The sequence below is a fragment of the Pteropus medius genome, unplaced genomic scaffold (genome assembly GCF_902729225.1).
Source record: "Pteropus medius unplaced genomic scaffold, Ma_sr-lr_union100, whole genome shotgun sequence".
In the NCBI taxonomy this organism is placed as follows: Eukaryota; Metazoa; Chordata; class Mammalia; order Chiroptera; family Pteropodidae; genus Pteropus; species Pteropus medius.
The window spans coordinates 3,946,402-3,960,149 of NW_024349802.1; the positions used below are offsets into that span (position 1 = coordinate 3,946,402).

The window sequence follows — 13,748 nt, forward strand, 5'->3', positions numbered from 1 at the left end:
GGAAAGTAAACAGTGACAGCAAACAATGACTGGGAGAGAGAGTGTCCGCCTGGCTCAAGGCAGGGACGCTGCTTCTGGAGCCATCAGCTCACATTTTCAAGTCGAGAGAAAATGTTGCGGATGAGAGAAAACAGAACGAAAATGCTGAAACTTCTACGTCCTTGACAGACAGCACGGTTCAGCTAACCTGGACTTCGTAACTGGGTAATGAATACGCCCATACGAGGGGGTTATTTCCTCCCATGCCTGAGGTTTGCGTGGAAATCTTCAGTCAAGCGCCTTGTCATAGCCGTTGTCATTTATCCCTGCAAACCGATGGGGGCTGGCAGTCAGTGAACCCCCACGGCCGCTTCTCCTCAGGCAGCCTGGGAAGCCGTCTTCCAACATGCGTCTCACGAGAGGACAAATGGTCGAAGTAACACATCCTGTCTCCATCCCGATTTGTCTCATTTTCAAGCAGAATCCCACCGGACACCACCCTTGAAAACTACAGCGAAGGAGAAAGCAAGGAGAGATGGGACGATCGGACGGACGGCGGCGTCTTCATGCGGATCCTAACGAGGGAACAGACCTGCCATTTGCAATCAGATAAAGGATATTATCTCAGTAATGAAAGGCAATTGAGAATCTAAATGAAAAATCTAATGCTTTTCATGCTGATTTATTTTAGATTAGAAAAAGTTAAACCAGATGTAAACAGGGAGAGATGAAGCATGAAGAGGGGATCATGGCAGAGTGATAAATCTCAGCTTTGAGTTATTATAGGCGCGGTGTTGCATTAACCAGAAAATACACGGTTGATCCATAAACTGGTCTGACATTAATTATTGTTGCAGAAGAGAGTTCGGAAGATTGAATACAAACATGCAGCACTGGCAAAGATCAATCATGTGTCTAGATTAGCCGTGGAGAGTACATTGCAGCCCCAAGAGAGGCTGTGTCAACCCCTCGGCGGTCCAGTCTGGAACCATCTGCCACATGCTTGCTCCCTGCCCCTCCGAGCATCTCCAACGTCCCCAGGGCAAAGCGCCGGAAAGACGTGGCCCTCTTTCCTTTTCGTCTGTTGGCCGACCCTACTCGAGAGCAGAGACCCAGCCCGAATCCTCCCTTGGTCATCGACGAATTGGGAGGGAAGGGGTTCGGACTCCCACTTCGCTTTCTCCACGGGCCGCGCACGTGTCCGGAAGAGCACAGTGGAGGCCAGCTTCTCCGGAGGTCTGGACATGCCTGTTTTCTCCTCTCTCGTCTTTCCTGGGGCACATGAAGTTTCGGTTTCTGTTCTACTCATTCAGTGTTTTACAAGTCCTGGAGGCTCTCTTATGACCGCCACTCCCCCTGCACACGTGCGCGCGCACACACACACACACACTCACGGGGGACGCGGAGAATACTGAGTTCCAAGAAGGGAGTCCTAGCTCTGGCATTTAGCAGCCCTGTGACTTCGAGCAAATGACCTGATCTCTCCATGCCCCAGTGTCCTTACCTGTAAAATGCAGAGAGAATTCTTGTCTCGTGGGGATTGGATAAGGGGGCACATGGAAAACCCAGCCCCAGAGGCTGCCAAGTTCATTAACTATCCACGGCACCAGCCACGATTCTCCATCCAGAACTCTTGGGACCAAATGTGATTCAACACCGATTTCTGAATTTTCTTTCAGAGAGGTAATACGGCATGACATTCTTGGTGGGCTCTGACTAGCACCCTGTAATTAAGCTCGTGGATGTTTTTGCAATAAAATGTATGAATGTTCACGCTAAATGGCATAAATTAATATTATAAACAGCCTCAGGTTAGTTCAGGTAAGGTTTTGCTGTCAGATTCATTTTCTGTAAACGCAGAAGAACTTTCAGATTTCAAAGCTTTATGGATTTTAGAATTGCAGATAAGGGATTATGGGTCCACAGCAAGTACTCGGATATCTTAAAGGAAGAGTCAGTAAACAAAAAAGCTATCAAAAACAATAGCATATTTGCTCATTAGAGCACAGCTATTATGACAGGACTTCGGAGGATCGGCAAGAGAATGTAAAAGTTGTTTTGTAAAGCATTTAGTCTTATATAAATGGAAGGTTCCAGTATTATTGTATCTACGATGTTTAAACCTTGCCAGGGCATAGCTTCTGGCTCCTGATGGGATTCGAAGATCAGGTTTTGATCTAGCTGGTGTCAGGTGTGACCACAGAATTTCCGCTGGCGGCGGTGCTGGTAAGGTTGGACTCTGTAGGGTGGCAGGTGGCAGGCGGTATGGAAGGGGGACACCAGACCAGGGTCGGGGGCAAGTGTCCGTGTCAGGGCCATCGCGTTTCGTTCTTGGGAAGTTATGTCTCTTATCCTCTTTGGGACACACACACACACACACACGCACGCACGCACGCACGCACCAGACTTTATGTGTTCTGCCACCTTTCAGGGACGGAAGAGAATCAGAATGAGGCATTGTGTATGAGAGCTTTGCACACCGAACTGCTTCCTATGGTTGCAAAGTATCCGATTCTTTTCACGTGCCCAATCCCGGTCACAGTTCTCTGCTCCCGTGGAGGGACGCGCATTCCCTGGGTTCCATTCGGGGCTCCTTCCCTCGCTCAGTAGATCTACATGCGGCTGTGGGCAAGTGGCTTAACCTCTCTGTGCCTCAGGTTCCACATCTGTAAAATGGGAATAATAATCCTCTCAGAGTTGTTGGGGGCTCAGCGAGGTAGTCGTCTGGCATGTGCTGAGCCCTCAGCGACATCGGCTGTGTGATCCCAGGCGTGAACCAGGCCCAAGAGCACTGGAAACCGAGGTGAAAAACAGGGTCTTAAATCTTTCCTCCTGTCGTGTGGCCCAATTACTGCTGCCAGTCACTAAATAACACACTGATGGCTTGGAAGACCTAAGGGAGACATGATCTTCAAAGGACTGAGTTGAGAGTCACTTAATGATCGATATTTAGGAAATCGCTTGGGACTGGTCAGCTCTCCCGGTGAGCGGGGACACTAACGACCATAGCCTTATCTTTGTTTATTAGGAATCGCTAAGAACTGTGGCCATATCTTTTATTTTTTATTTCTCCATGCAGAAAAAATGCTGCATTTATTCATCTTTGTACGCTTTTTCCATTCTTTATTCCTTAAATTTCTATTTCTGACTTAGTGGAAATCAGAGCCGATTGTTACCTGTTACATTGACAGCATAGCATTAGCATTTTCTCATGCGATTTCAGAGTCATTTCGTTCATTCGTTCAGTGTGTAATTTCAGTGACATACTATGGACCTGGTGCTGTTCTAAATGTGAGGTTACAGCAATGAGTAAAGAACTTACTGTGTGGAGTTTACGTTCTAGCGATAGAAAATGGAAAACAAATCGATGAACATATGTCACACTCAGCAAACTAAGAATGGAAGGAAACGACCTCAACATAATAAAAACCATATATGAAAAACATAACACTTAATGGTGCCAGACTGAAAACTTTCCCCCTAAACCAGGAACGAGGCAAAGGTGTCTGCTTTAACCACTCTTATTCGACGTAGTACTATGAGTTCCAGCCAGTGCAATTAGGCAAGAAAAAGAAACACAAGGCATCCAGATGGGAAAGGAACGTCATCTCTGTTCACAGATAATATAATCTTATATGTAGAAAACCCTCAGGATTCCAGAAAAAAAACCCTGTTAGAACTAATAAACGAACTCAGCAAAATAGGAGCCCCGCGTGAATGCCAGTGTGTAGGTGACAGTGGCTCAGGCTAGACTGTGGTAAAGGGAGGACCGTGTGGGGACAGGGGTCTGGAGCAGAGTGGCCGTCTCCTTCAGGAAGGTTTGCCGAGCGTGAGGCGAAAGCGGGGAAGGTAACGAGTGTGGGGGAGGGAGCTTTTCAGTTTTGTTTTGAAGTTCAGAAAGGTTTGGATGTGGTCGACGTGCCGAGGAAGGAAAGAAGTCGAAGGTCGTGGGGAGCACGGGGGACCGTGACGGTCCGACGTCTCCGAGGAGACGGGACAGTGGGTTCCAAGGGCACGTACCCTGGAAAGAAGCTTCGTTTTCATTAGCGAATGAATTTACTATTTATTCATTCTTCCGTATTTTTTTTCAACAAATATTTATTGAAAGCCTACTACGTGTCCGTGGGTAAGCCGGGCCACATGGCTTTATTCCCAAAGGGGTCGTCGTCTGGGGCGAAGCAGACACCGATTGTAGATCCACACAGGTCAAGGCGCGTTTGCGAACCCTGGCGCGTGGGACACTCTGGAGAAGGAGGGGTGTGTCTGCGGGAGCTTAAAAATCGGGACCTTGAGCTGGTTTTGAGAGCGGCGTCTGCGGAGACTCACAGCAGGTCCTTGCACTGAGGTCTGGAGACGGACTAGGAGAACACGGGTGGGCCAATGGGGCAGCGCGTGCGCAGGCCGGGTGGCGGGGGGACCGTATGAATTCACAGAGTGTAGCCCAGAGGGACGCGCCAGCGACACCACAGGTTAGCAGGGGCGGGCGGCGCGGGCCCTTTGCCGCTTTGTCCTCAGGGCGATGAAAAGTGCTCCTCTTTCGCACGAAGGGGTTATAACGAGCACCCGGCAGAGAGCCGATCCGAAGCCTGGTCTTTCCAGGATGCCACTTGGGATGGCACTGAGAGTCGGGGCCATTGATGACAGAGATCCTGAATCACCCTATTTGTGGGATTTTTGGATCAGGAGTGCTCAGAGCCCGGACAGGGTGGTCCCTGGCTTTTGGGGAACCCAGCGGGGCCTCGTCAATTTGCCATCTATGGCCAACTGCTGGGACCCCAGAGAGAGAACCGCCCTCAGCGAGAACCAGCACGCTTCAGTGTTTGTGACTTCGTGGCGGGGCTGGGGCTGGGGCTTGTCCACTGAGGATTGCGTGGTACATCAGGAACTTTCGGGGTAAAAATTCCGTGTGGTCATGTCCCGGGTTAATTGACTCGCTAGAGTGGGTAGAGCTACTTTAGAAATGACACGTATGACTCATTCTCAAAAGAGCCACACAAGACAATAACCCAGAAGCTTGAAATCCCTAAGTCAGGCTCTCCCTGCGGCACACGGAGCTTCCGGACCCGCCTGACGGGTTGTGTTTGCAGCCGCAGAGACAGAGCTCACGTTTTCGGCTGAACTTGAGATGTAAGTTGTCTTCTATTCCCACGTCTCATGCTGCTCTTCTGCTTCCTTCCTGAAAAGTTGTCACATGTCACCCAGTATTCCCTAGGGCACGACGATGCCAAGTCTGAGGAGAGCACGCCTGTCAGTATGATGACTCTATACACACAGCCAGCCGGATCGACTCAAATAGCCAGATAACGGTACTTAGTAAAAATAATAATAACAATATTTGGAACACGCTGGCTAAAAGCTCAGGCGCTTTGGGTCCGCGCGCCCTGGTCTGAATCCTGATTGTGTCACATGCCACGAGCAACCTCCGCTTTGGCTTTTTGAGCTGCTGCAGTGGGGCGAAAAACAGCATATCTTTCTGACGGTCGTGAGAATCCCATGAGATGATGTACGGAAGGCACTGGGCCCGACCACCGCCCGTGTGAAACCCCATCAGCTGTCAGCAGTGCTTCTTGTGGTTGTTATAATCAATAATCGTGTTACTAGTAGTCAATGGCCGGGTTAGGACCCAGGCAGGCAAGCCCGGGGAGGGGCAGAAAGGGCCGTAGGACTCATTCCCCCCATCTCAGCCTACCCACAGTCCAGGTCCCGCCCCCATCCTGTCTCTTCTGCCATGGGCTGGGGAGGCCAGGCTCTTGCTTGGGGTAGAAAAATTGTTCGCTTGCAGCATCCGCTCTGCAGTCCCCAAAATGGTTACCCAGATGCTGGGTAAGAGAAGAGGCCAAAAATGGGACCTGAACACCAAAAGGCTTAACTCAGCCCTGGGACTGAGGTCTTCTCTGGGGTTCAGAATTCAAGGCAGCTGGAGCTCCACGAATGTGTTACCTGTTGGATCAGACCGAGAGGGAAATGGTGGGGGCGGAAGAGGTATCCTCCAGCTGTGGGGTGAGGTCCCAGGGCACTCAGGGGGACGATAAGCACAGGGGCGGACCCAGTGTAGACTGAGATGCTCCGGCGTCTGATTATTACGTTTATAGATCAGAACCCAAAGTCTCACACACAGCAAAATGCTTTAAGCATGAACTTACAAAATAGAACTTTGCCTTTTGGCAGAGAAAGTCGGCATAATAATCATACTTGCAGACAGCAGAATACTTTTGTATATATGAATCTTATTTTTACTGGGTCTTGAAGGCTAATTTAGAAATTCAATTGCTTGCGGTTCAACAATTTATCAATATTTATCGAATGTCCAATTTTAGCTCAAAATCCATTCAGAGCTCTGATGGGATAGGAAAGAAATATTAGATGCGGTTCTTCTGTCTACTAGCAAAACCCATATTAGCCGATTACGATTTTCTCCCTCCCGGCCTGCCTCGTTGCATATTTTGAAATCATCAGAAACCTACCTTTTCTTCACTGGCAGAATTACCATGGTAGAGAATGGAAATAAGCATTTATTACAATCTGCAGTTCTTTCTTGGGCGAATAGAGAGACTCTAGGGATGTTTCTTGAGTTTTTAAAAAATAAGAATGTACGCTAGTGAAGATTCTATATCTGGCAAATAAAAATGTAAGCCTGAGAAGGTTTCTGTTTATCTTTCAGATCCACAGTCGGCTCTTCTCAGCCCCTAAAGAAAACTCTGCCTGGGGAAGAAATGAGCGTCTTTCGCACGCAGGTAAAGCACTGGGCTCTGACTGGGTGGCGTTCCGCTTCACGCCTTTATTTACTCTCTCTCCTTTATTTTCATTAATGATGAAATACGCTTTTGGAGCCTCGTCGGCCCCCAAACATGACATGATAGCTCAGTGGCTCCGACAAATTTTGAAGCTGATTTGAATTTTTAAACACACAGGCTTTTAGGCTGACAGTCTCTGAAAAAGCTAACGATGTAAAAAATATCGGTCGCCTCGGGTGGACCCTTGGAAACCCAAGATGACTTCGGATTGCTGAGTGTCGGGGGGATAGGGCGGTGGGGTGCAGGTCTGCCGGGAATGGGTAACGAGACAGATACGGGATCTTCCCAGAATGCAGCGGGCGCCATCTCAATACAGGCCTGGTCTCGATGCCTTCATAAGTCATTTTTTATGAAACTTCGATTCGCAGCCACTAAACTAAAAAACACTAGGTGAGATGGTTGCAGTTTATAACTTTTATTAAGTTTGTTAACGTCAATGGTATGAAAACAAGCCATTTTTTTTCTCCCATTCAGGAGAGAAATATGAATTTAGGTCAAATTTTGTGGCGGTACTGGGTTGATAGAACATATCGATTTAGAGACTCTGGCAAAAATAAATTTTAAAAGGACGTTTTTACGTAGCCAAATTTATTTTTGAATCTTCACTTTCCTTTTAGTTCGTAATCATGGCCGATGGATCGGTGTATGGAAATACGTGTATGTAAATACGTGTATGTGTACGCGCGTGTGTGCGGATACGTGTGTGTGTGATTATACACACACCATGGCTTCTCTTTCCATTGCCCTTTACCACCTGCCTGTGTCAGAGAGATCAGGGACCCGAATTTCTCTTCATAACTGGCACAGTCAGCTCCAGACAAATATATTATTTAAAAGAAACTTTCATGGGTAATCCTTGCCAGAGCCTCGACGCGTGGTTTCTAGCTTATTCTTTAACGGTGGCCGATATTTAGTTCGGATCCTTTAAAAACAGCCCAGACGTTGCCCGTGGTAAGAAGGTGAATCCGCTTCGGGCGGCGTAAACGGCAGGCTCCAGAAGGACAACCGGCCACCTGCGCTTCACAGAAAGTTCGGGGATGTTTTGAAGAGGAGCACTCAGTGGCTCTGAGAACAGTCCGCCCCGGGTGATCTAGATGTGGGTGCGGGTTCTATTTTCCAGAGAACTAGCTCAGCTCAGACGGGCCTGATGGGTTCGGCTCACAGGCACTTTGCTGCTTAGAAAGTGAGAACTCGCTGGCGAGGGGCTGGAGGTGGCGGGGGCTGGAGGTAGCAGTCAGGCCACAGCGCATGTGCTCTGGGGGCCGGGGGGAAGGAGCACAGGGAAAAGTGGGGCAGGTGGGGGAGGGTGGATGGAAATTTCCAAGAGGAAACGTCAGGTAAGGGGGTTTGGGTTAGATTGAGGTGACAGGTGGGCATGAGGATTTGGATCAGATATCAAAGGTGGAGGATTTTCTTGAAACACACCCAGCAGATTTCTTGCTAAAATTGGACTAAATTAACCAAGGACAGAGCCCAAGGGTGAGGCCCTCCTGCCTAAAGGACTTCTCGGAGGAGCCTGACTTGTTTGGCCCGGGGCGGGGGGCGGGGAGCGGCGTCTCATTCAGAGTCAGGACAGAGATGGGCACCTGCTCCCCAAGAGCACTGACCCCTCGGGGGGCTGCCTGTGAGGCTTGCAAGGTCCTTTCCACCTCTTAAAGAAACACGGCCATGGACGCCGGTTAAAAATGTCAAGACAGATCCTGTCTGAGCCACTGAAGTGGGCGGGGAGAGGTTTCAGTACAGAACTGAGCTCCCTTCTGAATACAGCTCCGGTGGCTGGGGACTATGGCCAGGTGGCAGGGCGGGGCCTCAGTGGACAAAAAGGTACTAAGGAGAACTTAATTAGCTGTCAGAGGTAGGGGAAGGGAACTTAATTAGAAGTCAAGGGTCGGGAAATTCTCGTTAAACCGGCTTAGCAGGATTCTCTCTAAAACTGGACTCAGCGGGATTCTTTGCTAAAGCTGGGCCTGCGCAGCCCGGGCAGGACGAGGCCTGGTCGGGAAGAGGGCTCAGAGGAGGGGACTGAAGTTTGGTCAGGGACAGAGTCCTGTCACGGCTCTTCCAGGCAGACTGGCCTGAGCGGCCACCGGTGCCCTGTGGTTGAGCTGTGTCCTCAGGAAAGAACAGGAATTTGGTTCAGGAATTGAACTCCGTGTCCCCACACTCACGAGAAGGGCCGAGCACAAGATTGGCATCTGTCTCAGCCTCTCAGGGTCTTTGGGGGCAGCGGTGTAGGTCAAACTTGGGGTTGCCAGCACTGGAAACACACTAGCGTAGGCGAAAGGGAAACCAGAGACCTTCTGGAAGAATGAGCCAGCGGGCTGCAGACAGCACCACCACCGAGGGTGCCTGTGAACCTCCGCGGCGAGAGTGTGGGCCTCCTCCAGAGCCGCGATGGCAGGTCGTGCCCGACTGCTGCCGCTCTGTCTCAGTTAACCGCAGGCCCCATCCTCGCCAGTCCTATCTGCTGGGGGCTCAAAGCCAGGTAGTAGCAACACGGTTCAGAGGCCCCGGAGAAGCTCCACAGCCAGCCAGATGTCCCTAAGGCACAAGTCTGCCCGTGGAATCTCAAGTTTGGGAGGGGCCATAGAGGCCATTTTGTCCAGTTTCCTCCTGATGCCTGAAACCCCTCCCCCTCGTCCCCATGCATGGGGAGCGGGGATTCCCTTCAGAAACAATTGACCATATAATCAGCCCCGAGGACAGCAGGTAGCTCAGCCATGCTCACACAGCTGGAAGTGTTCAAAAGCTTTAGATCATGTCGAGCCAAGAGAGCGTCACCTTATTTATTTGTTTTTAGCCTGTATCGTGTAGGCAAAGAGGACCCATCAAATGTTTTTAAGTTACTGAAGGACGTGATGCGAGTCATGTCCGCCGTGACGTCCCAGGCAGGCGATGTTCTGGGTTCGGCGGGCGGGGCAGGGGTGTCAGAGCTGATGGAGCATGAGGGGACAGCTAAGTCACGGGCAGTTGGGTTCGGGGAGAAGAGGCTAAAAGTGTTCTGAGCGGGAAAGGGGAAGCGATTAGGAAGTGCCCGTCGGCCGTTACGGGATGGTCCTGGGGACGTGAAGCACAGCACGGGGAGGCTACACGATGGTCGCGTAATAATCATGTGACGCCGGGTGGGTACTGACTAGACTTATCGGGGGGATCGCTTTGTAAGTTACATAAATGTCGAACCCCTACGCCGTTCGCCGGAAACTAATATCGTATTGAATGCCAGCTGCAATTGGAAAGGAAGAAAAGGGCGGATAGTGCCGACAATGTCAACAAGGTAGGGAATTCAGGACCCAGGAGGCTCGTGGGGTCAAGGGGTGGTGGTGGCGAGAGACTCCTGAATGTGTGGGCGTCGGACGCTCTGCGTGTGACAGGCCACCTGCCCTAGATGCCCAGGAAGCAGCTGGCCTGGCGGGGAGATCCGGAGACGGGTCGGGGCTGTTGGCCTTGGTGTGACCCTCGCCGATGGGTGGGCCACGTGAGAAACCGTGAGAAGAGCCGAGGTTAGTGCAGAAGCGGGAATGTGAGCGGCCAGAGCGCGGGGCCGCTCAGCCTGCGGCGCCCACGTGCGCGGGAAGAGGGGTCCCGTCCTGGGAGCACAGACCCGGCGTCAGGGTTTTGCTGTTCCAGCTGACGTGCCAAGTGCCGGTGTCGACTTTGCTCTTGATTTGGAAAAATTTTCCACTCGCTCTGGGACAATGGTGGTTTAGGGTTCCCAGATCTCCGAGGGCGGCTCTGGAAGTCGGCGATGCGGGTGGCAGCCTCCGCTGTAGAAGCTGCATCTCTGGGGTACTTGGTCCAAACAGGGCTCCGAGTGGCCGCCACGCAGGAAATCGAAGTGAACTCCGCCTCCGCGTTCCATGTTCGCTCCCTTCCTTTGCACAATGCGACTATTCACTGCCTCGGCCGCTGGAAATTCCAGGACTGGAGGGGCGGAGAGGAGACTTCGGCTAAAACTGTCCTCTTGGCAAGGCCCTTGAAATCCATCGGCCTGGGTAAAATTTCAGTTTACCGCGATTAACAGGATCTGATCGCTAAAAGAGAAAAAAATGCAGGAAGGGAGACTGTTTCTGCCCAAACCCACATCTGTTTTCAAAATCGGTGAAAGGTAGGAAGTCCCTTTCCAGTTTCCGTCCTGCGTGTTGTACAAGGGTCCCATTCACCGCTTCCCCATCACCGTCCTACCTGTCTGCAGGTGAGACTGCTCCATCTAAGGATGTCGCAGTGTTTAGGAGAATCGGGGGTCTAGTTAGGCCGTTTCTGGGGAAATCGGTTACGGGAAATGTCTGTGAAAGGCACTGATGAAGGTCATTTGGAATTTTTAATGACTAATTTACTTGGCTTAGGATGGAAGGTGGGACAGCGTGAAATTTTCTCCCACCTAATCCATTAAGCCCGACCTTTACAACTGGCAGTTTCTAAAGGGTGGGTCTTTGATCGATGACAGGGACGAGGTAATTATATTTCCCTTAAAACTTAAGAATAATTGTTCTTTTATTCCACCTTTTACAAGGGCAGCGATTTGCTACCCGCGTAACGAGGGTAGCAGTTTCATTAATTTTGAGTCGAACGGTGAGTCACCCCAATAAAACACACGCCCTTGACCATGCTTTCAGGGCCACTGCTCCATTATCCCTCAAAAATCACTTGGAGACCAGTGCGAGTTTTATGTCTTTTCTCTTCCGGAAGAAGTCGTTTGTAATCGTAGTTTCTCTATGGACAAGGTGTAGCAGGGTCACCGTGTTTACCTGTTTGTTTTTCCTGGAAAACCTGGATCTGTTAGGGCTCAAATTGTTGAAGCTGAAACACGTGGGTCTTTTTTATTAGACAGAATCCGTTTCGATCACAGTGCAAGCGATCTGCCTCATCCTCGTCCATGCTCATCGATTCCTCCCTGCTCACGTGGGAAATGTATCTGTTGAACAGTGTGTAAGAGTATCTTTAATCAATGCAACTTCCCTGGCCAAGAATCAGATCAGTGGTCAGAGGGCAAAGTCTGAACCCCTGGGCACAGCGTCTGGTGGTTTCCCCTCTGACTCTAGGCTCGGCGGAGGACACCCTCCAGGAGGCGACTTCTGTGTATTCATGAGAGTCCTGCCTTTTGTTCCCGGATTCAGTCTGCCCCGCCCCTCGGTGCCTCAGACTTGTTTGTCCCACGGTCCCCTGTCCTCCCAGCTCGCTTCCCTTGCAGCCTTGTCTTCCTTTCCCTTCGGGTCTGTGGGCTCAGAGGCAGGGACCTCGTCTCAGTCTTCCCTATGTCTCGAGGTCGGGGGCCTGCGTGTAGACGTCATGCACTAGATGGAACAGCGTTCTCTGTACGGAGGAGCCGCATACAAGGAGCCGATTCTCGTTTGGGGTTCTACGTGGCCCTCCCAGGTTAGCCCCGAGGCAGGCTGGGAACTGGGTCATGTGACAGCAGTTGAGAGCCTATCAGAGAAGCATCCTTTTTCAGATTTTTCCAAGATTCTTTCCAGCATTTCCTGTCCTGTCGCTCAGCTTCCTGTGTTGGGAGGGACAGAGGCTCCCACCGAGTAGCTGCTGTGGCGTCTGCTTGGTGCTCACTCCACGCAGTGTCCGCCCTGCTCTGCAAGAGGGAAGGAGGGAGAGACAGCACGACCCCTCTGACGGCCACAGAAGGAAGGGCATTCGTTCCTGCCCTCCGTGCAAGATGTAAAGAGACACCTTTGGGTCTGTCATGCCTACTGTGTGGGGCAATAGTGGGAAGAAAATGGACCAAGTCACCTTTGTCACAGGGGCCGGTGTTAGTCCCTCTTTGCTCTCTAATGCAGAACCATCGTGCCCACGTCCCTCCTGAATTCTCTTTAGTGCCTGCCTGGGTTTTGACCCCCTATTTTGCTGCAATCACCCGCATATAGTACAATAAGGAACTTTCCTCCCGTACAGATTTCTGCCTCTAGCTTTGTCTTTGCCCTCACCTGGCACATAATCTAATTTTAAAAATAATCGGGAAAATGAGAAGCGTAGAGCCTAGCCGAAGCTTTCCAAGTCTGCGTAGCTTTGTGTCCGCAGGAAGTGCATCCGACCAGATTGAACTGCTTCCTCTCAGAGCCGTGAATGCTCATTTCTGCCTCTGTGTTCCAAGGGGGAAAAGGACCTCATCCTAGTCTGAGGAAATCAGGTGCTGGGGTGGACATGAGGTGGCCAGTCCACGAGGACCACGACTCATTATTAGAAAGGAGAAATAAGGGGAGGTACCCACAATTCCCACTCATTTCCCTCTGAGTGTATGAACCCTCTGCCTTGCCACGGGCGCCGGCATCTTCGGGCATCAATATCTTGACCTGAGCAAAGGGACCAGGTCTGAGAGAGAGAGACACCTGGCGTTGTGGCATTCCTTTACTACCGAGAGTTACTTGGCAAAGCTCTTCTAAATGGGGGCCGTTTTAATGGCATCCTCTATGTCCTATTGGTGAGCGGGGGGTTCCTGCCCTAGGGTCATGGCGATGGCCATACACAACATCTGACGCTGGACACGTCAGTCAGCAGCGGTTTACGGTCCCGCGCACTCAGCCCCGGCGGGGAGATTAACTGCATGCCACGTGGTGGTCCATGGGGGGTCGCACTCAAGGACAAAGGGAACAAGGGGGAGCTGCGGGAGGCAGGCTTTGTAGTATCAAGAAGGTGGGGTGCCCGCCTCCCAGCTCCTGTTGGAGGATGTGATTGGCTTGTTTGAGTAATTCCTTGGGCTGGCAGAGAATTAAAGCCGCCACCCGGGGAAAGCAAGAGCCACTCCTGGTCCCCGTGATAAGGAGAGCGGTTTGGCCGGGGCATCTAATCTGAGGGAGCACGGTCGGAAGGGGGATTTGTGGTTTGGCCAGATAAAGCCCTCCTGATCGCGCCGGATGTCGAGGCAGCATACGATCCGCTCCGGGATTCTAACTGTAGTTTTCTACGAGGGCCTGCCATAGAGGCAGCGAATGCGGAGCGCTGGGCAGAATGAGATGGGCTGGGGACCTG

General features: G+C 51.2%; 1 protein-coding gene across 1 annotated transcript in view; it reads left to right on the plus strand.

Moving 5' to 3' along the window:
* Positions 1–13,748, plus strand: part of CUNH10orf90 (chromosome unknown C10orf90 homolog) — a 306,207-nt gene that overhangs the window by 138,761 nt on the left and 153,698 nt on the right. Inside the window, exon 3 of the mRNA XM_039835925.1 lies at positions 6,641–6,713. Coding sequence (XP_039691859.1) covers positions 6,641–6,713 — 73 coding nt within the window. The remainder of the gene's footprint in view (positions 1–6,640; positions 6,714–13,748) is intronic.